At 44.3% G+C, this 24,106-nt stretch overlaps 1 protein-coding gene across 1 annotated transcript; it reads left to right on the forward strand.

The window, feature by feature from the left end:
- Window positions 1-509: 509 nt before the first annotated feature.
- Window positions 510-4,483, forward strand: RPS21 (ribosomal protein S21). The gene is made up of 6 exons (XM_009563068.2): window positions 510-574; window positions 772-864; window positions 2,010-2,073; window positions 3,520-3,591; window positions 4,229-4,284; window positions 4,421-4,483. Exons 2-6 carry the CDS (start codon window positions 815-817, stop codon window positions 4,428-4,430), a joined length of 252 nt encoding a protein of 83 aa, XP_009561363.2. The 5' UTR covers window positions 510-574; window positions 772-814; the 3' UTR covers window positions 4,431-4,483.
- The last annotated feature ends 19,623 nt before the right edge of the window (window positions 4,484-24,106 follow it).

The raw sequence follows: 24,106 nt of genomic DNA on the forward strand, positions 1-24,106 counted from the left end.
CTGTCCCAGCTCGTCAGGCTGCACACGATCGATGGAGATAAGTCGTGCTGCCCGGGCCTGACGGAGGATCCTTGCTTTCTAACACTCCAAAATGAGTTTTAAGAGAGCTGATTCGCTGGCATTTTCGATATGAAGACGAACATTTTGTCTAACTTTCAGAGAATACAGTTCCTTAGATGAAACTTCAGCTTCATAGAATCATAGAATCACCCGCTCTCGTACCAGCAGCCCCTCCTCGTGTCACCCCCCAACCACCCGGACGAAGCCCGAGGGCACCAGCAGGACTCCTTCTCCCCTCCGCCCCGTGGCCGCCATCGGCCTGTGCCGCGCGCTGATGACGCGCCTCCCCTCCAACCGGAAGTGCCACAACCGGAAGTGTCTCCTCCCCGCGACCCGCCCACTCCAACCGGAAGTGTGTGTCGTCCCTCCCCCCCCCGCGCGCCTCATCGCGGCCGCTGAAGACTGACCCGCCCTGGTCACGCGACTGCGCTGCAACCGGAAGTGCGCCCTCCCTCTATCCCCGCGCTTCCGCTTCCGGCGCCGTCCCTTCCTTTCCGCCGCGGCGCTGCACGAGGTGGGAGCGCGGTCGCGTTACTGCTGCTGGGGCGGCTCTTGCCGGGGTTCCCGGGGGCTGTGAGGCTGGGGGAGGCGGGGCCGTGCCTGGGGCTGCTCCGTGGCGGTGGGTGATGGCGGGAGGAGGGTGAGGAAGTTTGGGAGGCTCTGTGCAGGCCAACAGGGGACGGGCCCTGAGCGCAGCCCTGCGCCCCGCAGGTGTTCCAGGCGGTGCCCGTGCGTCAGCGGCGAGCCGGACAGGATGCAGAACGACGCCGGGGAGTTTGTGGACCTCTATGTCCCTCGGAAATGGTGAGTGCGTCCCTTCAGCGGCAGGATGATAGCGTGTTTCTTTTCAAACAGTGTTTATCCAGACACTGCTCATTCTTTGGAGGTGATAAGATCTTGTATTCAGTATGAATTGTGTTGAACAGATGTGTCTTCTGTAATCACCTCTGTTTGGAGTCTCCCCATTTCAAATGCAAGGTCAGGCAGAGCTGGCTCCAAAGCTCCAAATCGGCAAGAAATTTGGTGGTTGTGAAGTCCATAATAACATTAAAATCAGTCCTTGGAAAGTAATAGAATATGCTTAAGACTTTTGTAAATAATTATGTGTATGCACATAAGTGGGAAATATATTCTGTCCCAAGCTCTTGTCTTGCTGCACATGATTGATGGACATCACTCCTTTATGTTTCCTAGGCCTGATAAAGGATGCTTGCTTTCTAAAACTCCAAAACAAATCTTAGAGAGTTTATTTGGTGATATTTTTGGTTTCAGAGGGGCCGGCAAGTCTGCAATGGCTGGGACCTAGGAGCTGGGCTGTGTGAACACAAGGGGCTTGTAGTAGCGAGAAATAACTTTTGTTCCTGTTTCTGTATTTCTAAGTACGTCATATTAATTATCTGACACAAAGACAACAGTTTAAGAGAATGCTGTGCATTTTCTGTTACATGACAGTTAGCCCTGCAGTGACAGTTTGTGTGGGTTCATTGCAGAAGTGAATGTGGGTGTTTTTGCAGTGTGTGTGTCTGTGTGTTTGTGCTACAGACTGTCATAGAGAACCTGTGAGGTAATCGCTTGTTGCCTTGATTGCACACCTTAAGTATCTCCGTTGAGATCACTGGTAAATGGGCAGTGAAAAGCTTTCTGTAAATGGGTGGATGTGTTTTAAAAAAAATAATCACTTAAAAGTAAGCCATTTCTGTGCGGTTTACTACATTTAAGTCAAATGTTATTGACAGTGTTAATGGTTCCAGTGAAGAAGGTATCGAAATTGCATTCTCGTTAATTACTCAGTTGCTGTGGGTTTTGCACATTGGAAAAGAAAAATTTGCTGTTCAACTACTTTTGCAGCTTTAATTTGCGTGTAGATTTGGTTTTAGAAGTTGAGGTTTTCTTCATTCTCACTGTCTGCTTCCTTTTGCTTAACTATATCTTGTTATCTTATTCCTTAGCTCTGCTAGCAACCGAATAATTGGTGCTAAGGATCATGCTTCGATTCAGATAAATATTTCTGAGGTAAGTTTCATAATGGGAGTATGGGATGTGATGAGAGAGCTACACCTGCAAACTTGATAAGAGTTAAGTAATGTAACGGTTTGTGACGCATCTTTAAATGCTTCACTAGAGGCCACGTAAGTGTAGAGCTTGAGGGCTTTTAAACACACAAATATATTACTGTATCAATCCTGGTTATTTTTCAGCCTGTTGGAAGATAGTTGGTAGAGGCTTTCCACAGTCTGTCCCAGTGCTTAACTGTTTGACCGGGTACAACTTCCTAACTCTATGGACATTTAGAGTTAAAACTTAATGAATTCTTTGTCCTGAAGGAAAGGATAAATGCTTGTTTCTGAGAGATTCTTGTCCCTTCCACCTTCACCTGTCTGTAAGAAAGTACTGTTCTTCACTCTGTCCTTCTGCACCCTTGTTTCAATTTTCTATTCTTGTTGATTTTGTCTGTGCTTTTTCTAGTTTGTTTGAACTTTTAAGATGGGTAACAGTTTCTAGAGAAAATCTGTATTTCTGTTCTGCTTTGCTTAACTAAAATGCTGCCTTCTGTGTTTGGCTTGAATAATTTCTGTTAATACTGGATAGTACTGCTTTTAGTAGGTGACAAATAAGGTTGCTTCTGGTTTATGTGTGAATTTATAATTTCATTAGCTCAGTAATAGGGGTATTATAGGCTTAGACTCTTACTGAGGTGTGCTGGTTATGTGTATTGACTAGGTAATCTACATTTAATTTTCTCTCTGCAATATAAGGAATTTGTTCTTTTCTAAGCTTAATTTCATCTTCTTAAGGCAGTGTTATTGTGAATCCCTCCATGCTTAATATATGTGCTGAGAAAACCACAGAAAAGATCTTGACTCCTGCGGGATTCAGTTAATGCACGTGGTCTCCAGTTAAACTCCCTTCAGTGTGCCCCGACTCCCCCATTTGCTTTTTGCTGTTCACTTTGCAGGAATTATGTGGACACAGTGTTTTCTCAGCAAAATTTCTCAGCAACAGGAGGAAGTGAGACAATTTTTCTCTCAGCTTGGGCATTTTGCTACCTGCATAACAAGACTGTCCCCTCCTCCCCATCACTTCAATTTTCCATAATATTGACCTCAATTAAAAGAAACCTGAAAAAATAGCAAAAACAATAAAATCGTGTGTAAACTTTGCATCGAATTTCACATTTTTTCATAACTCCAATTTTAGCTACAATTTTACATTGTGTTCTTGTTGCACTGTCTGATCTGTTGAATTTTACAGCTGCGCTATGTAATTAACTAAATTTGCTGGGAAAAGGTAACTATAGCTGCCTTTCTAACTTCAGTATTTGCCTTGGGGTTTTGTAGCTTGTAGGAAATACTGCGGTATCTAACAAGTAATTTTTACCTTCTGGTGCTTGGCAAGCATGATATCAGAGCATACCATTTTATAAGCATCTGTATAGAGTAACTTTGCTTCTAATTACAGGTTGACAAGGTAACAGGCAGAGTAAATGGCCAGTTCAAAACATATGCCATTTGTGGACCAATTCGTAGAATGGTAAGTAGTTTATTCACTTACAAAATAATTTTACTTCCTTATATATTGATCATTAATTTTTTTATATGTATCTTTGGGCCTGAAAATGCAATGTGCCTTCAGCTCATGCTAGAGGAAGAGCTTTGTAGGGATAATGAAGACAAAGAATACGTGAACAAATTCAGTTGCACAAAGCAGTTTCTTCTGTTGTTTCCCTCAGGCCTTTGGTTTTAGGTTTATGTGTGTTTATGTGTTTTTTAAAATGACTGAAGTATATAAGGGGATTTTTTCTTGTAAGGGTGTACCAAGCTACTAATACCTGGCTTTTTTCTGTTGTTTATAATTACTTGAGATGATACTACTGTGACCTAAATTTGTTAAACGTGATGTGACACTTCCTGGAGTTGATCAGAGTTCTGCTTACCCAGAAATATGTATTGTTAAAGCAAGTGTGTATTTTATCAGCTTAAAGCTATTTCTTATCCTAAACAATGACAAAGAATTTAACAGCTTGTTTTGAAAGCTCTAATCCATGTATATAAAATGTACTGATCTGTGGAAATCTTTGTTTCAGCATTAAATGTTGCAGCTGCCTCTCTTTATAATGTGTATCCACAATTCTTCTGTCACTTCAAAATCATCTGTTATTTTTTTAAAGGGTGAATCTGATGACTCCATTCTGCGTCTGGCAAAAAATGATGGAATTGTTTCCAAGTACGTATGTTTATCTTATCCTCTTAACTCTTGCAAGGGTAACTCCCATACCCCAATTACACAGCTGGTCAAAAATATTTACTTGAGCTGTTGAAACAAACTGTTTTGTAACAATGTTTGTTTTGTTTTCTTCTAGGAACTTCTAACTGAAGGAACTCCGGTATGAAATATCTGATGTAAAATAAACAGTTCGAACCTATATTGTGCAGTGTCTTTTGTTCAACTCATAAACATTGGTGGATTTATTATAGTTAGTCTTAAAAGGCTTAGAAATGTGTGTCTTCAAAAGGCACACAGATTCCGATTATGAATTCTTAAAATAAACTGGCCTGTAAAGCAGTGTTAATGTTGAAAATCAAGAATTTCCACTTCATTCTTTGGTTTGCTGTCGTTTTTCTTTCCCAGATTTAATTACTTTTTGTAGCTCCATTCCTTTTTTCATCTGTAATGGACTTTTTTGCACTGTAGTGATCTCACTCAGTTTGCTGCTTTTTCAGTGCAGTGGAAAAACTAAATGGATTCTTTTGATTCAGATATCAAAGTTCAGTGTTTTTTCTGCTGATAGAGTCTGGCTATATTCTGCTACTGACACGCATTCTTTTAAGTTAATTATGAAAACTGGAATTCATGGAATATTGTCTTATCAGAAATATTTCTTGGCATGCTAGCTGATTGGTTGCCGTGTGAGAGACTCTTGAAGTTTTACCTTTTAAGATCAATGTTGAAAAGCAGAGAAATTAAAGAGAAAATAATCTGGACATTTGGCAATTTTGCAGTAAATTACTTAAAAGCCCGTTAAGGACTAGGGAGACTTTCTACCTGCTGATGTTGTTTTTTTTTTAGCTATGTAGTAGTGGAATTGAGCAAGGACAAGCAGTTTGAATTATAACATCTGCTGACATTGTGTCTCCTATTGGTTCCATGCTGATTTAACTTCATACTTCTGACCTAACACACAAGTTTTCATAATATAGTTTGAAAGAGTTTCTTCAAGGTTTGAGCTGTTGTACTTTAGATATTTATTTGTAATTTGGACTGGTTGTTTTTCTGATAAAGCTTCTGAAGGAGTTACTGTGGAAGAAAAACATTTGTTGTCTCAGTACACTGATATGCAAACCGCAAGCTTTGCTGAGTTATCGTTGGGCATTTACTTCAGATACTGGATTATAAATAAGGTTGGTTATCTTGCAGGGCTGAGATCACAAATGGACTGTTGTGCTGAAGCGTTTAAATGATCTGTAATTCTCCTGACCTTACAGTGTTGTATTCTGACACCTCTCAACTTGTTCCTGCATTGTGTGCCAAAACACACGAGAAATAAGTTGTTTCATGGCTTGTTTTTTTTCCTTTAATCAGCTTTTTGTGTTCACTTGGGTGTTGCATTTGGAAGGTGCTAGGCTCAAGGTGCTGTAGCAGTTCTCATGAACCTCTGAGATCTCATGCATCATTCTAGTGGGCCACAGTGCTTTCGGCAGCACTGGCACTGCACTTTGTTATATCTTAACAGCATGAAGCACTGTTAAACTGCAAAAGCTCTTCACAATCCTTTTTTCCTGTATCATCCACAGAAACTGAGAAACTGAGTTACAGTAAGTGATAAGCTAGAAGCAACTGCTGTGAGAAAGGGGAAAGAATCGGTGTTAAGAGAAGAGCAGATGCTTTGTAATTGTGCCTTATAATCAACATTACGTCTAGTGGGGAAGACTTCTGATTTACTTTCACTGTAATTACATGAGGGCTTAAAAGTGTGATGTCTTTTTGAGTGGTGTGATGTCTTTTTGAGTGGTGTAATGTCCCAGATTTTTGTTTTGCAGGAGGGATACAGGAAAATGCCATATTCTTGTTTCCGGGTGCTGCTTTTGTGATGGTAGATTTTGTTTGCACACAACAGGTTTGTCAGTTTGTGCTTATCACTTGAATGTTATTTGGTTTGGCCATAAAATATGTCAGCATGATATGACTTGTTTTGAAAATCTCCATTATCAGCTGAATTTTACCAATTCCTTAATACCTACAACTAAGTACAGGCTGTCTTTGAGGTGGTGTGTTCTGAACTTCACATTTTCAAGAATTATGGAGAGAGGTTATATCCCAGTTATGTCATGTTCACTGCTGTGTGATATCTCTAGGACGTGTTTGCAGTTGTCCTTACTGAAATCCCTGCATAGGCCCTCTCAAAGTTTTCTCAAATGCTGGGAACTGTTTCAGTGATGTTCTGTTTATGCTGTGAGCTGTCTCCATGCAGAGCTGCTTATTTCTGACTTGATAGCTGGAAAACACAAAGAGAAATCTGAGGCTTAGGAGGACCTGCAATAGAGGTGTTGTCACCTCTGAACCAAGAAGGAGAGTGGCTGAACTACCCGAGTGTAGCATCTTCTTATGTCTCAGACATGTCAAAATGCACTATATTTCTTTAGAAGATCCTGTCCTGACACCATGGATTGTCTGTTGACTCTAAGCATAGCAAAACAGGCCACATTAATGAGTAGTCGCAGTGTGGTTTGTTCATTTTAATTTGAACCATTTCTTTTTCAAATCATAGAGTGGATTAGGATTTCAGGTGTCAGCCACTGTATGGCTATAATGGAGTATGTAACTAAACCTTTGTTTCAGAAGCAATTTCAGCAGCGAAGATGGAAATCGCCAGGCCGTTTGCCTTTTATAGCACAGCTATAAACTACAACATCTTTGGTTGCACATTCTGTCTTCCCACTGATAGTGCTTGAATTTACTAGTCCTCCTCCAAGCTGATAGAACCATTAAAGATAAGCTCCTGGATGTTTCAAGTAAAGGGTAACTCAGTTAAAAAGACCCCCCAAAAAAAAGACTTTGTATTGAACTTAATAATACAGAAAGCACAGGAGAGAGATCTTTTAAATACCACAAGCAGAAAAAAAAAAAAAAAGGTGAGAACCCAAACTTTTGAGCTATTCTGACATCTAAGTCAACCATGCCTTAAAAACAAAAAAGGGGAGACTATTAGTTGTGATTCTCCTGGAAATATTTCATTTTTCCAGCAGATAAATCTCCAAAAACACTTTCTGGAAAGACAAATACAGCCTGTAAACCAGAGATTCTGGCTTGGCTTGTGTCCAGCCCTCATTACTCTCCTTTGTACATAGTAAAAGATAAGTTTTAATTGGACTTGACGTTTCTTTCTGACATATCCTAAATTAGCTGCTTCTGCCTTGGCATTACGATAGAACATTAAATAAACGCAGTAACTGTTTACTGCTGATAAATGCCTAGTTTACCAAAAAGTTTAAATGTTGTTGACTTGCTTCTAATCCCCTGGGACTCTGTTCATCCATGTGGAGTGCAGTGGAATTCCTCAATAAGGCAATGTGAACTGACAGCTGAAAAGTTCAAGATGAACTTGAGGTCTCTCAGATGTCATTTTAAGCAATAAAACTCCTTTACCATACAGCGATACCACATTGACACTTCTATACTGAATAACTATTAAAGGATTATGTTGTAATGTAAAACTTTCCTTGCTTTTTAGTACTGATTGTTTCCATTTGTTTGGGGGGGTGGGGGGAATGGAAGCAAATTACTTTTTCATTAATTTTGTGTCAAAATAAGCTTATGAAATGTTATGGTGTGGGATCATAAAACATAGCTCAATTGGAAATGGGTTAGTGCCGTGCTAAAGGCTTCCTCAAGTTCACACTGTCTTCTCCAGACTCCTAAGAAGGGAGGATGTTTGTCCCTTTAAAAATCGATTCCGAGTTGCATTTTCTAGTATTGTGATGTGAAAAGTTCTTTGTTTTCCTGGGACAGGAATAGTTCAGATCTTCAAGAGCCATGAAAGGGAATGAACTGTACTTGTACTGTACAAGATGGACAGAGTTGCCCTTACATGGTTACATTGCACCAAGTCATGAAATTCTTCTCTGTTACTTACAAGGACTAGGCAGTGGCATCCTAATGACATCTGATTTATCTGGGGCTATTTTAGTGTCTTTGGCCGAAATTTTGCTGCTCGGGCAGAGCCTGCCTGCTCCTGAAAACACCTTCTTTGTTGGCCGGAGCTCGTAGATGTCTCAATACTGATTTAGTCTCTTTTAATGAGCTACATGGTGTTGAAAAGCTGCTTTAGTCAATCTCAGCTGTAAGTGTGCTGTGATCAGAGGGCTGGGGTTAGGAGGCCACTGCATCTTCTGTTGCTGGGAGAGAAGAATTAGCTTTGATAACGTCAGCTGTGCTTGCAAGGTGCCAAACAGGCAAAACACTGCCAAGGCTGGGAGAAGAGGCAACGTGCTTCCCTGGCGTCACTTAAGCTTCTCTGCAGAAAGGAGCACTGTGACTCAGAAGAGGAATAAAAATGGCCAAGAATGCCTTTTGCTGTCATGTCTATCCGTTACTGCTGCTCTGCTTCCAGGCTGTCCCACTGGTGCTCCCTACAGAAAGGAAGCTGGGACAGCTTGCAAGGGATGTCGTTTCTCGTCCTGAAGCGTGCAGTGATGCTGGAGGCTGCTGAAATCCTACCTGGATTTTGCAGCTATTTGTTTTCCAGCTGGATGTTAGGGAGTGCTGTCTGTTCCCACCTCCAGTTTTGTTCAGTTGCTGTCACTTTTAAGAGATACGGAGAGAAAAAGTCTCTGCTGCAAATATTACTTTGAATAGGTTAAGGGAGGTTTTAATTTTAGTTAATTCTTTGATGACTGTTTGCACTGAGGCATCCCAGGGCACGCAACTTCCCCATATGTATGTTAGACTAATTAACCATGGAAAAAAACATAGGAAACTAATTAGGCATCTTTTCCTGATGGAAAATACTCTATTGCTTAATGTCAGGTAGGAGTTCTCCTGAACTAAATGCTCAATAGGTACTGCAGGCAGTGAGATTTTAAGAATTAAGAACAATTGATGAGGTCAATGTGGGATTTTCTTAATGCATTGTGATGAAAAAGGTATTATTGTAACATCTATTCTCAGACCTCCGAAAGCAAGTAAAACAACTGTGGTGAGGCTGAACCAAGCATGTTATTGTGCAGTGTGCCTACCTGAGCTCTACTCTGTCAGTAAATCCTGTTCTGTGGTTTCTTACTGGACTTGAGTCTGTGAAGAAGAGCAGATTCCTGGCTCTTCTGCTGAGGGTTGGGGAAACCTCAGTTTGGGAGCAGAGCATTAGCTGATTCTTGCAGCCCTATGGCTGGGCTGCCAGGTACCCACCCAGCCTCTCCCTCTCCTCAACAGGACAGGCAATAAGATGGAAAATCTCGTGGGTGGAAGGCAGGGAGATCGCTTATTAATTACCATCACGGGCAAAACAGGAAAATTAATTTTTTTGTTTTTGAAATGGAGTTGCATGCTGAGAAACAAAGATTTAAACACCTTCCCCCCCCTACAAAAGCTCTTCTTCCCTGCTCCGGCACTTGAAACTCCCTGTCCTCCTCCAGCCTTACTGCTTGCAGGGCTGCCTGTCTCACTTTTATTTTACCTCGGCCACTTTGCCCATTCTTAGTGTGTTTTCCCTGCTGTTTTCCTCAGCTCCACCCAGTGGCAGGGCAGCTGGAACCTGCTGGTCTGGGCTGTGTCTGGCACACCTTGGCCTCACTGCACCTCTCAGCTCTCCTGCCGGTGCCTGGGCATCCACACCCAGGTCAGTCCTCAGCCTGGTCAACAAGGTGTTAAAATAAAAAGCTTTGGTGTTACAACTGGTGATGGGCTTCAGCAATGCCTTGGTTTTGTGTTGCACACCTCCTGTGGCAGATCTCCACCAGCTTTATGAGGACATAGGAGTATTTATCCATGTTTCGCATGTGGAAAAGGGCTGGATTGCCATAAGTGAGGTCTGGGGCTCCATCAGATGTCTGATAACACCAGGATTCAAATGCAGATCTTTGGAGTCCCAGAGCTGTGTGTACTCTATATTGTCTGCTAACTGACCACAGGCGTTCCTCCGAGAAGATGCAGGATGATCCTTGTGCAGGGAGGCCAGACTTGCTGGGCATCAGTGGGGGATTATTACAGGGATGGAAGTAAAAGCCACAATTTGCATTCTGATGAGCTGACGGTAAGCAGTGTGCTGGGACATACCACATACATCATAGAATGGTTTGGGCTGGAGGGGACCTCAAACCCATCCAGTTCCAACTCCCCTGCCATGGGCAGGGACACCTCCCACTGGACCAGGGGCTCCAAGCCCCGTCCAACCTGGCCTCGAACACCTCCAGGGATGGGGCAGCCACCACTTCTCTGGGCAGTACTCACCAGAATTAAGTTGTTGCACACCCAGGTGTGCATTTATCTAGCTGTAAATGCAATAATCCTTTCACAGCTTTCATAGGGCATCAGAGTCCTGAGAAAGCCCTCAATCCATCCGTCACTGCACACCAGAAGGCAATGCGTTGGCATCCTGATGTGGATCGAAGTTACCCAGCCTTGCTCACTCATTTATTCCAGTGCCTGTCAGGTAAGTAACATTGATCAGAAATGCTAAGTTACTGTGTATTTCATTTCACTAAACAACGTTTTTGTGAAGCATTTGGCACAACTCTATGTGGAATGCTTTTTGAGCTGGGAAATGTGATAGTTCATGCTCTAGGCAAAGTGTTTCAAATGTCTGAGGCTGAATAAAAATAGCACTTCAAAACAAATTGAGGAGTGCTCTGGGGAGGTGGTGGAGGTCATTTCTTGCAGCTTGTCCGTGATTCATTCAGTCCTTTCTTCTACAAGGACTAGAAATTTAATTCTGCCTTTGATTAGTTTGGTGCTAAAAGAAAGGGATTTACACGCCTGCTTTCTGTTCTGGCCAATGGAGCCGTGCTCGCAGCAAACTCCCTCTGCATTCCTGGGAAAATAAGGTCATTTGTGCTGGATCACTCAGCCAAAAGCAGGAGCCAGATCGGTGACTGTGCAGCTCACGAGCCGGTTGTGATGAGGAAATGACAACCTTAAAAAGTCAGTACTGCAGTTAAGTTCAGTGCGTGCTGATGGGTCAGTTCTACTGCTGTCTTGTGTCTGCTCCCAAGTGCCTGGAACCATCGCCCCAGCATTCGGTACCTTAGCTGGTAATCTCAAACTTGGAAGAGTTTCCAGGCAGGCTGACCAAGATCTGAAGATCTAAGACTGCCTGTACCCAAAAATAAGTAAATAAAAGGAAACTAATCCCAGATGGTGCTGATTAAAATGTGAACTACAAAAGGCAGATTAAAGAAGCAGCTTTCAGGCTGCAAAGTATATTACCTGAGAGAGAGCTTGATGGTTGCAGCACGGAGCTCGTATTTCTGGAACAACACAGCCTTTGGAGAGCCCGTCGCCTCCTGTAGAAGATAACTGTGTCGAGCTTTGAGTCTTTTGGTCACAGAGGGAACTTGTCTCAGCACTCACCTCCTTGCTTGGGTGATAGATGTGCGCCCACATCAGGCACAAACCCTTTCAGAGCAAAGAGATGCAATTTTATAAGGTTTTTCTGAACTTCTCCCGTGTGCTGCTCTTGTCTAGGGAATGGGAGGCAGTGCATTTGTCTGCCAGTGACTGCGATCAGCGTTCACTTCTGACCTCAGCCACCAAATGGTTCATATCAGACCTGCTTTGGTCTTGGGACCCCCAGATGAAGATTTTTTTTTTGTTGTTATTTTCCAAAATGTGTCATTTTTTACATATCTCTGTGAGGGTTTTTTTCAGGCTGATTTGAGAGCAACCTAACAGCAGAGTTAATCCTCACCTCAGTTGGAACCAGTGCTGACTCACTGTTGTAAGGCTTAATTCCCTAAAAACTTTAAACATTCAGGAAAGTCTCATGCACAGGTATGTGGATAACGGCTTTCCATGTGTCTATGTGAAAACCTCAAACTCTCACTTCATCTTGTGGCTCGTGTCTGCTCTTTTACTCATGTGCTGTTGCTTTCTGCTGAGTGGGAGCTGTTCTGGAGTGCTTCTCACCAAGTTGGGATCACGGACACTCAGAAAAACCAGAGCACTGGGGGCAAAGCTCAGGAGACCCCTGAGCTTCTACTTCTGACTGGTGTTGGTTTTGAGCAAGACCTGTTGACTGCTACATCCTATGCTAGAATTCACTCATCTGTAAAATGAATGTGATGAAACAAGTAGGAAACTTTGTACTGATTTGAAGGGTGCTCATAAAATGCAATGTGAGGTAGCATAGTTATTTAAATAACTTATACAAGGACTATATAGTTTAAAGAAGATACGCAGTAAACTCTGAGTTGAGCCAGAGGCAAGTGTCCTAATTTACTGTATTAACCCCCAGCTTTATCCTCTATTCAGTGGGGAAATTTTATGCCACCAGTTTTCTGGATGTGCAAATAAAATAATCAAAGTATCTTTTTTTTTCCTCTTTTTGAATCCATACCATGTGTGGGGGCAGGACCCTTTGAGCATTTTTCTTTCCTTTGAGGGGTGTAGTGAGGGAGGGTCAGATCAAAGTAGATTGCTGCAAAGAGTGACTCTGATTTACAGTACTCTGCAGCTTGAGATAATGCCTCTGGTATTTGAAGACTCCAAAATGCAAAAAGCAATGCTGTGGGAAGCCTGTTCTTGGTCACCTATTTCTTGAAGCAGTAGCTCGGACCCAGGAGTCAGGAATGGCACAAAAGGCTGATCATTGTACAATCCACTGCTACTCCAACTGCTACGCAGCCGTAGCTGCTGTGTCTGCTCCTACTGCTCTGGTCCAGCCTTAAGACTTCTCGGACCTTTGAAGTCAGTGAAGCCTTTTATGCAAATTCACAAGATACCATCAGACTTCGATGAATTTGCAAGAGACAATGGGAAGCAACACGAAGAGCTGGGAACAGAACAAACCATGAGAAATTCCGGCAAAGGGGGCAGTCACTGATTATAGCGACAGATAACGCTTGTTATCAGAGAAGCTCGTAAATCCACCCAATTTAAACAGAGTGTCAGGCAGCATCCCGTTCTGCATTGTGTGTCGCCTCAAGGGATCTACAGCTGCTTGTTCTGATCAATGACTTCCATTCTATCTTTGGGGTTCCCAAAGTCACTGCTTCCTGGAAAATGTTTGAGGGGTGCTGGTTCTGAGTGCCTGTGTCTGAGGGAGAAGGAGCAGATCTGATCGTGTCACTGTTCCAACCAGCAGACTCATATTACTGTTGGGCTGTCACTCGGGTAGCTGGGAAATACGCTGATGAGTAAAGCAACACCGGCAAAAGTAACTTGCCGAAAGTATGGAGGTTGTTTAGATGCTGACTTTAGGATTTGATTTTCTAATGCAAAGTGTCTATTGGAAGATTAAACGCTTCTGTTTGGAAACAGTGCCAGTGTCTCTTCTGGGACTTGTAATTAGACACCTAAGAGCCTCACGCTCCTTGAAGCGTGAACACACTGATAGAAACCTTCACTGCGTCACTGTCACCTTTTGGGGTCATCACCACTGTTGTAGAACTACTCTGCATCTTGGCAGACGAAGAATGTTTGAGGAGAGGGATGTGGAGTCACACCATGGTAATCTACGTATCTTGACCCTGGGTTTGCCTCAAGCATTTGTTTTGATAAATATGGCTTGATGAAAATGAGGCAGACCTTTGGGAGAAAATTTACATTGAGAAAAAATGACCCACGGCTTTGTTATGGAAAGCTATGGAATTGCTGATAAAGAATTATTAGATCGAGATGATGAGCATCCATGGCAAGTAGCTGGTTCCAGGTACAGTGTTAGGATGACTCTCATATGCTTTGAGTGATTTCTTAACAACTCTTTCCTGCTACACTAAAAAAAATTGTATTGTGGTCACAATTCCTCTTAGGGATGTGCCGCAACTATTGTTAAGAGGGAGCCACGAACTTTCTATTATTCTAGTGACTATGTGTGGGGGAATTCTGTGGATTTATTTCAGCTACATTTTGTCTCCTCTCTTCCAGCGAACAGTTCTGTAGTTTTCTATATGCCAATAAGAGCATAAGGGGATTTTTGCCTCCACTGTCATGACATTTGAATGACCTTGCAGAACAAAGACTGGATGATGAAGAGACCTCATAAAATGCTCTCTTAGAAAAACACAATGTCATACACTGCTGGGATGAATTATCCAGAACAGGACGCTGGGAATAACTCTGACGTTTTGGATGAACCTATGAAACAAGAGTCTGGAATCTCCCTACAGAGTGGAGAACCTGTGTCAATCAAGCACTTGCATCAAGTCTCCATGTCAACCTGCAGTGTAAGTCGGGGTACAGGGAGGGGAAGGTTGGTTTTTTCCATCATAGAAAAAGGTCTTTTCTACCTTCACAAGCATTGATAATTCCTCCTTAGCTTTTGTGGTGAGGAAACCTGGGCCACAAAAGCTGTGTCCTCCTATATATCCAGGTAATTTCTAAATAGTCTGTTTGCGCCCAAGTAGGAGAGTATCTGTACGCTGAGACCCAGTGCTATGACAGTGACACAGTGCAAACTGGTGTTCCCAAAGAACAGCTCTGGGAAGCTGCATTCAGGGGAAGAAAGAGATAAAATGGGGAAATAGTGATGCGATGATCGGGTTTTTTACTGTTATAAAATGTAATTGAAAGAAAAGAGCAGATGAGAAATGGTTTGTGTTGTAGTGAGAGGGGAATACAGATGGGACAGCAAGATCTTCCTGCTGCCCTGGAATGAGCTGCTTACCTAAATGCTGAGCCTGTGAGCTTGTTTAAAAACTGTTCCAATGCAGAGTCTGGTAGTATGGAAGAGGCAGTACAGTGATACACACTTCTTCCTGCACTGTTTTGAAATGCATCTCACGAGGCGGATGAAATTTTTTGCAGCTGGATGCAACACTCTCTCTTGGCCAGGAAGGGAGGGCAAATGGACCATAACTGAAAACGAGAGGTGAGATGTGAAGAGAGACAGAGCAGCTTGGTAGTTAGATAAAGAGCAAGAAAGCCGCAAAACAAGCTGCTGCCACCAGAACAGATCTACTGAGCATCTGGAGTGGATCTGCTGGTTTTCCATGTCTGGCCTGCCCTGCTTGTGAGGAAGGATAAAGCAAGATAAACACAGGAGCAGTGGACATGTTTGGACAGGAAGAGGAGTGAGGAAGGAGCGAGCGTCTACCGAGACTGAGAGGTGCTCAGTGGTCATGGCTTGGGGGAAAATTCAAGGAAAGCCATGCTGAGATCTGGCAGGAGGTACTGCTGCCTACTGGAAGAGCTTGGGAAGGGAGAGGCTTTGTGTATTTATAGATTACATGGGGCCCATTCAGATCGCTATGCAAGCACTACATTGCCACGTGCTCTTTGTAACTGTGTGGGCAATCACGGCTGAATGTGTACTTTCTAACCAGCAGCGCTGCATTCATCTGCACTGTCTGGGAGTGGTTAATCTTGAAAAGAAGTAGTGCTTCCCCGTCTGCTTCTTAGGGTTGACCTGAGTAGCAACAGCGTAATCACTTGCACTAAACACATTGCTGGAATCCTTTTGATGAGGTCCAAGACACAGGACAGCTTCCTGTGCACGCTTGAGGGCAGACCTGACCGTCTGATTCCCATCGCAGTGTAATTTCAGATGCAATTTTATTCATTCTGGTTGGCTTTAATTGAACATCTGGGTTGCCCAAGGTTGGCATCAGAGTCTGGAAGGAAAATGAGTCATTTTGGAGTCCTTCCTTAATCCCAGCTTCTTTGTTAGAAATGTTGGTGTGGTTTAATTGACTGTTAAATCCTAATCACATGGGCACCTTCCCCAAGCGTAATCTCCTGTGATAAATTGCCCAGCGCTCCTGCCGTGTCGGAGGCACATTCTGTTCTCCAGCCTTTGCAAGGCTGAGAATGCCCTGTGATTACAGATGAATTTTGGAGGAGGGAGCAAGGGAGGAATGCCTTTTATTTCAGTTTAAGTTGATTTTAAAAGACACTTGTCTCCAGATTTGGATAAAGATGCTCTTCTTGAGTCTGCTTGAGGTCTTAGTAGATGAAACTGTTTTTCCCATGCTTTTGAGCAACCACTTACATGGTCTGGTCTTATCAGACGAAGGCATGGCAGTACCGCCAGCCCTTGGGGGCAGCAACCAGACAATTGCACAAGCTCCCGTCTCATATGCAGGAGAGAAGGAAGGAAATGGACTAGGTGAGGGTTAGGTAGGAGCTAGTTATCGCTAGGAAGCAGCCTGTGCACAGTCAGATCTTTAGGGTCAGCGAAGAGAACTTGAAGGTGGAAATTGTAACTAGATATGGAGAAGGCACTGAGGATGGGAAGGAAGATCTGTCAGTCTTCCAGAAAACTTTTCTTTTCCTACGGTACTGTAGTATTTCCCCATTCGATTCTGGTCATTCTCCTCCCTCAGAAATTTTGCCCTATGTCTTGGAATTATTGGAAGCAACCAGAGCCAGAAAGACACTTCCAGAGTCAAAGCAAGATACTGGCATCCCTGAGGAGCACAGATGCTGGCACGGGGCGAGTGTACAGGGGACAATAAGTGAATTCTGGGATGCTCATGACTCCACTGGCACTATGTTCCCCCTAAATTTGGGAACTGGGAAGGTGTCAGCATCTGTGAGCTGCACACCAGAAGGGTGTCTGGTCTCAGACCTCCATACTTGGAAGAGAGGCAGAATTTCTTGGCTCTCAGATGCAGATTTCCATCCCACTGTGAAGCCACTTACATTTATACCCAGCTGAGAGTGCAGGTTTAGCTTTGCTCAGTCTACATTTAGAGCTCCCTCACCTGATTTTTTTTCTTAACACTCAGAGCAGCAGCAAAACAGCAGAGAACCCCGCGCCTGCCTCTGGGAAGGTGGTGGTGTGCAGCAGCAGCCTCGAAGCTCACTGGCAGCAAAGCCAAGAAACCAGCGTTCTGCAGCAGGAGAGGAGCAGCCTGGTGGGAAGCAGCTTGCAGCATGGACACCTCTAGGTAGGACAAGAAGCCTGGCCCAGGATGGCTGCGTGTGTACCCCAGACACAGGCACTACAGCTGGAGGAGGCACGGTCTGGAGTGACAGTCCTTGGTGTCAGGCACCTGTTTCCCTTCTGGAATGCAGGGCTTGTGCTGAGAACGTCTTGTTGGGTGCTATTTTCCCTGTAATTTTAAAGCTATGGCAGTAAGTCAAGTGGTAGCCTGTATTGTGGTGGGCTCAGGAAACCCAGCCCGCCTGAGTCTGCCGCGCAGCCTATCTCAGACGCTTGTTCCCAGGCGTCCTGCCTGCATCCAGCCCAGCAGCAGCTGGGACAGGACCCAACGTCCCACCACACTCGCCGCACGTCCTTTGCCATGGCCCTGCTGATAACAGTGTGTTCTCTCAGCCTGTCGCAGGCACATCACAAGCCGTCTCATTTTATCCAAATGCCATTTCCCTCTCCGGTTCTGAATCATCACCCGGCTAATATCAGCCCTTGTGTGTCAGTACCAAAGGAATGCTTGACAATATCCCTTTTTCTCCTCCGCTTTCTCCCAGCTCCCTCTAAATCCAAAATAATTTGTACTTCCTTATGACCCCAAAGGCAGTACAAAACAAATGTATCAACATGAAAGTAAGCACTTTAGTCAGTAAAATCTAGTTTTTTTTTTTTTTTTCTAAAAAAAAAAATAATAATAACAGGGCCCTGAAGGGAGAAAGAGACTGAGAAAGGAAGGGCAAATAAAAAGAAATGCTATGTATGTTCTGGCTAGGAGCCAAAGGCCCTCTGGGGCAGGTTTGGATAAAATAGGGCTTAATTTCTGGTGTGAGAAACCGCTAGAGTGAAACTGTAGCAAACAAAGGCCAATTCACAAAGGGACATGGGGCATGGGCGGAGGAGGAGAGGGCAGCCTGCCAGTTCTGCCAGCTCTTGTGATTTTATCACGTCTTGCAATATCAGATGTTTTACTTGCAGCTTCCTTGCCTGCTTGCATTTTTTAAGAGTCACACTTCTGTTCATAAAATCTGTAGGGAAAAACTTAAAGTCCGCCCCGTAAGTGGTCCAGAAACTAAAAGGCAGATGAAAAACGCCAGAGTTCATAAATGTAATGAAAATTAAATTGAGGTTTTTTTAAGCAAGACTCAGGGAGAGGAGGAGGAGGGGTGTTAAATGTTTGGGCTGGGCAGCATGAAATCCTTTCTTGGACCGCGAACAACTGTTTACATTTGAAAAGAAATGCTGTGTCAGCAGGTCTAGTGGGCTCATCACTCAGTGGCAGCATTATCTCCTTGGAGAGCTTCCAGTGCCAGAGGAGTGTGAGATCCCCAGAAATGGAAGGGGTCAGCACTGCCTTCTTCCAGAGCACTAAAAACTCTACTCTGCAGCTCAGGGGGTCAGAGGCGTGACAGAAAATGCCAACCATGGTCACAGGGTACAAACCTACCGAGGGAATTCTCTCTATAACGGGAATCTTGCCTGTTTCTTAAAAGGAGTGCAGTCTGCTTTTTCCCTTGGGAGCATAAAAGACCGTGTACCCAGACCTGTGGCATTTGCATGGGTGGTACCGGCAGGAATGAATCGCGCTTGCGTCCTGTGATGCACTCTGATTCCTTCCCATAAACGGAGCAGAGAGTATAGCTTGTTCTGAAAATCTAAAGCTTTTCTATTAGTTGCATGCTGTGCTTAATACCTTTGATAATTAAACAGTTGGCTTCTAGAATATACTTTTTTTTTTATAATTGCTCAGATCTAGGCAGTGTGTTTGGTAGTTGGCCCTCAAACAACCAGACATTTACTGCAGTTACAGAAACCGATGGCATTATGTGCAGCGGAGGCAGCTTCAGAGTTTCTCTCACAGAGCCTGTTGGGGGCACAAGATTGCTTCCCCCAGGAATTGTCCCTCAGTTTTCCCATGATATTATCTGATTTTTGAGGCCAGTTGCAGACTCAGGAATTCTGCCCACGCGCATTTCTTCTGGCTGTTGTAGGTCCTGGGGTGACAGTGTGTCGGCCCACACAGGGCAGCCTGTGGCCATTTACCAGCCCAAGCCAACATAAGCTCATTCCTAATTTTTTTCTTTTGCAAACACCATTATGGGAGTGTAGGGAACAAAACTTTTGGGTCACCATGTCCGCTTTGAGCTTACCTCAAGCAATCATGGCTTTAGGCTTCCTCATCAGCTTTGTTGTGGAGCACAAGTGGGTGCAAAGTGTGTCTGCAGAGCTGTTTTGGCTGGTTTGATGTTCAGTCCCTACAGAGGCACTTCCAGAAACTGCTGCTTGAGTTGCTGCCATTCTAGCAGACCGAATCCATTAAGAAGAGACTGAGCTGAGGAGCTGAGATGTCGTGATGTAGTTGGTTAGAGTTTACATCAAACCCCACTTTATGTTACTCAAGCATTCAAGCCCCGTCCCGGAAGCGGCGAGGCTGTATATACAGTGGGAAGATGAGGGATGAAATAACTGCAGTTTGCATGACAGCTTGTGGCTGGAATCCAAATATCTTGGTCTCCTCTGTGCTGGAGGGACGCTGCCGGGCACAGGCGTATACAGACTTCTGTAGGCTTGAGGCACGAGCTTCCGCAACAGCCACTCTCCTAGCATTGGTGACAGACATAAATTACTTTCCAAGACAAGTGTCCTGGAAGTGGCTGGTGAGCCAGTAGCCCTCTTCTAGCCTCCTGGCACCAGGCACAGATGTCTCCTGCTGGGGAAGAGAGCTGTAGCCACTGTGTGTGCTCAGCCACGTGCCTGCCCGTGTCTGGAGACAAGCCCCAGCATCGGTAAGGACCCTCTGCGGGCACACTGCTCCATATCGCGAGATGAACAGGTACAGGTTTTTCCCGGTGTTACCCAGGCTGGATGTGACTGGTGGAAGGGAAACAAGGAGTGGTTGACCCTCATTAGTGTCATAATTTCAAGTGATGCCCACCTGCTGCCTGAAGAGTCTCTTACGCTTGAGGGGCTCTGACAAAGAGGGCTGTGTTTTTGCTTTATAGGATTAACTAAAGTCTGTCTTAGATGTAACGGGCTAAATGGGAAACTGAGGGAGCTCTTTGCAAAGGTAAAGGAGGTGAAACTGTACTGGCACAGGCAATGCCTGAGCAGCAGTGGTTTTGGAGTGGAGAGAGAGGCTGGGTCCTGGTTTTATCCTGTTTGTAGCTGTGGTACCTAGAGTACATGAAATTCCATTTGTTTGGCTTCTGTCAGGCTTCCCACATGGAAAAAGGGTGTGTGGGCATGGGAGTGCTTACAGCTGTGCGTACAGTGTGCTCTCTACTGCTTGCATCGCCCAGGCCGATCCGAGCAATGAAGGGAAGAAAAGTCCCTCACCAGTGTAATGGGAACTGTTCAGCCACCACCACCATGGAGGGGAGGATCTGCGTGTCACCCTTCAGGGAAGCCCTACAGGCATCAGAGTCTCTTGTACGAAAACTGTTCTCTTTCCTACCTCCACCCCAGTGTTTCCCACTGTTTAGACAGAAGCTTGCTCAGGCACTACTCTGGATACCTCCTGTTCCCACTTGTCTCTGTTCTCCTGAACCAAGACCACATATATCAAAATGTTATAAGAATCGGCTTCTTGCAGAATGAGGAGGTACAGATAAGTCCCTAAGACTTAACATATTAATTCATTTCAGCATCACCTGTCTCCTCTGCTCATCATCTAACGCTAGTTTTATTACTCATAATTTTTCAAATGGAGTAAAATAGTTTGGGCAGCTCAATTTCCCTGAAAATGCATTTGAAGATTGACGGGAACAACACTTAAGTTGTTGCATTCCGGCATAAGCATACCTTTTGCTTCAGATACTGGGGAAAAAATGATATATTGTGGTGGTGTTTCAGGTTTAATTTCACCTACAGCATCTGTATATTATATGGCAGAAGCCATCAGAAATGAATGATGCCAAAACCAGACAGAGCCTGTGCTCTTAATTGCAGGGGTTGTTTGCTCTGCTGATGACAGACAGCGACTGCCTGTGGATGCTTCACCCTGTTCATGTGTTTCTCTGGTTTTCCTGCAGTGTTTGGTATGGAGGGAAGAGAGAATTTCCCTCCAGTACCATCTGTAGTGGTTTTTTTTTCCCCCCAAGCGTTCTGAAAGATTAACTTGTGCTCAGACAAGTGTGATGTCTTTGAACCGAGTGAAGAGATGTGCACAGGAATTCATGCCAGTTTCAGGAACTGGTCTAGGGGACACCATTCAGAAATATCAGAGCCCAAAAGCTTTTCTACGTTATCCTGGTGTGGCTGTTTTAGCTGAGCACAGCCCCTTGCAAGCACACTTGCTCAAGGCAGGAACAAGCATGGAGGCAAACATGGTACAACTGCCTATGCAGTTTATTGCCCAAATATGAGTCTTTTACATATGGAAGAGGCTCACCGCATCAAAATGTGATGTTCATTTGCACACAGGGCATCATTTTTTAATGCATATATGCTGGTGTAAATACGCTGTCTGTGGTTGTCCCCAACATGGATAGCCAGGAGGATTGGGACAGGTGTGAGATCTATACTAGATGCTTTCTGGAAGTGTCACTAGGACATTGTATTTTGTGAAGGTTTTTCTGTTTGTGAATATTTGTGTGTCAATGTACGCAGATGGCGACTCTCTTTTGTGGTGGGTCTGGTCTTTACCTGTTCGCTGCATTTGGCATCTGCTTTCCTATGAACACCTCCACTTCAGGATATTACTTTGGTAATCCTAGTGAAAGCCATCCCGACAACTCTGACTGATTGTCCCCATTTAGAAAATTGCATCTTAATACCCAACCCTCACCACCACCGCCAGCCAGGCAGTTTCATTGTTAAAGAGATTAAACTGTTATCCCATGCAAATACCAACCTCTAAATTTTTTAATGTTAAGCTAGAGTCTTCCAATGATGGAAAATGCCAGGACACATGGGATATTGTATTATCTGGAGTTTTGTGGCCAACATGTTCAAAACTGCTTAATATATCACCTTCTCTTCCATTTGTTATTCCTATAGGTGAATTAGTGTCCCTTCCCCCAGCCATACTCTGCTGGTTTGTTACTCAGAAATAAAAGTCCAGCATCTTTTGTTTTGCTGCTGGTTTGTTTTTTTTAAGTTCTGCTTGAGTCTTGGGATGGAATTATAGTTGATTTTGGACTATTTACAGCACGGGATTTTAATAGCAGGCGTTCACTGAAAACTCAAAGAACAGTCCCCAGACACGGACAACGTAAACTCTTTGCTACTGCGTCTTGTACTAATACCAACATTTTCCCATGGATCAGTATCAGACAGAGCAGACCAAGCTGTGTTTTGAGTAAGATTCCTGCGCTCTCGGAAGAGCAGATTGCTTGGCTTACATGTTTAGGAGTCTCTCATGAAAAACCATTTATACCGCACAGGGTTTTCAAGCACCTTTGGGTTTTATCGAGACTGCTTTGAAAGGTGCGATTACACCCCAACATATGTTTTAAATTAAGTCCTTTTGGCTGGCGGGAGTCTAATATAGAACAGATTTAAGTAGCTTGAGTTACAGTCAAAGATCCCCACGAGATTGAGTTTGGGCAGCTGAACGCTTGCTAAAGGATGACTCGTTTAATCTTTGTCAGCATGGTAGATGGTGCATGTTAAACCGCACAAGCGGACTTATCTAACAGTAAACCTTTGTCCAGGCCAGCTCTTGGTGAGGGGCACTGCTGTCAAACAGCACTACCGAAGCCCCCGGGATGGTTGCAGGAGCCTGTTCCTGCACATGAGCAAAGGCAGCAGCAGCCAGAGCCGGGGGGGATGGGATATCGGGCAGGCACGTTCGTTCCTGTCACTTGCTGGAACTGCTGAGCTATTGCATGCAAGATCTGGAAAATCAGCATGGTCTGGAGAAAGTGATTAAACAAAGATACGGGGGCCTAAGGAAATGCCCTGGTTAGCTGAGATTTATGAGCCATGCTCGGATATGTCACTTGAAACTGCCAAAACAGAGGGGATGGGCCTTGGCCCTTCCTGGATATGGTGGAGAGCTGCAGGCTGTATTTTCCCATCCATTTGGTGTCCATGCTACAGTAGATGTGTTTGAGTGATGCTGAGGTGTCTTGGCTCTTCCTTGGTGTCTCTCACCTTATTTACTTTCCTTTAGTAGAAAGGATTCTGCAGTCTCACTTATTTTACATCTTCAGTTAAAAAAAAAAAAAGAAAAAAGATACCTTTCTACATGGACTTGGATTTTCCTGCAAAGTTTTTACTGAGAAGGGGAGCTGAGAAACTGTGAGCTGTGTAGTGGTGCTGTGCAGTACTTGTGGTGGCACTGCACCACATTCCAGGCAGGATCTGACATGGATAGAGCTGCATTATTGACTGAGGAAACAAATCTCTGGGTTTGATCTATAGCTGCTGATGTGGTTGGGGAGTCTCCTGCTGATGTTAGAGCGCGTCTGTCTGTAGCAGAAAGGGACTCTGAAGGGTTGTGTTTTAGTAAGGCAGCATCTCTCTGTTTTGACTGGAATTAATAACCTGTGCTTTAGTGATTTCTGCTCCCACCAGTTCTGGAAATGAAGGGTAGTCACCAGCCTCCATCCCGAACAGCTCCTGAGGCTTCCTTTCAGACCTAAAAAGAACCAGCATCCAAGCTGGGAAGAAGACAACGTGAGTAAACACTAGCAACAGTGCTCCAAAGAATCAGGAGTGACCTGTGGGATGAGGATCTGTCCTGTCTCTCTACTTTGCACCGCTGTGAAAGGGATTAGAAGACGGTGCCAGCTTCTCTGTAGCAGCTGTCCTCTTTGCCACAGCCACCTCATCATGCCAAGAGGTGACTGGGAAAACCACCAGCCACAAAGCACGGAGATCCCTGGAGTGCCAGCTCTCTTCATCTCAAGGAAGGGATCTTCTCCTGGTACCTTTTATCTTTCAAACAGTTTAAAAACAGAAAAAAAAATGAGCTACAGGGGCTAGAAATGGCAGTCAGGCAGGGCAGTGATTTCAGAGGAGAAAAATGCTCGTGAACCTCTCTGCTCCTCCCAGGCAAAGGAGTTGCCAGCCGTGATGTGG

The sequence above is a fragment of the Cuculus canorus genome, chromosome 16 (genome assembly GCF_017976375.1).
Source record: "Cuculus canorus isolate bCucCan1 chromosome 16, bCucCan1.pri, whole genome shotgun sequence".
NCBI lineage: Eukaryota > Metazoa > Chordata > Aves > Cuculiformes > Cuculidae > Cuculus > Cuculus canorus.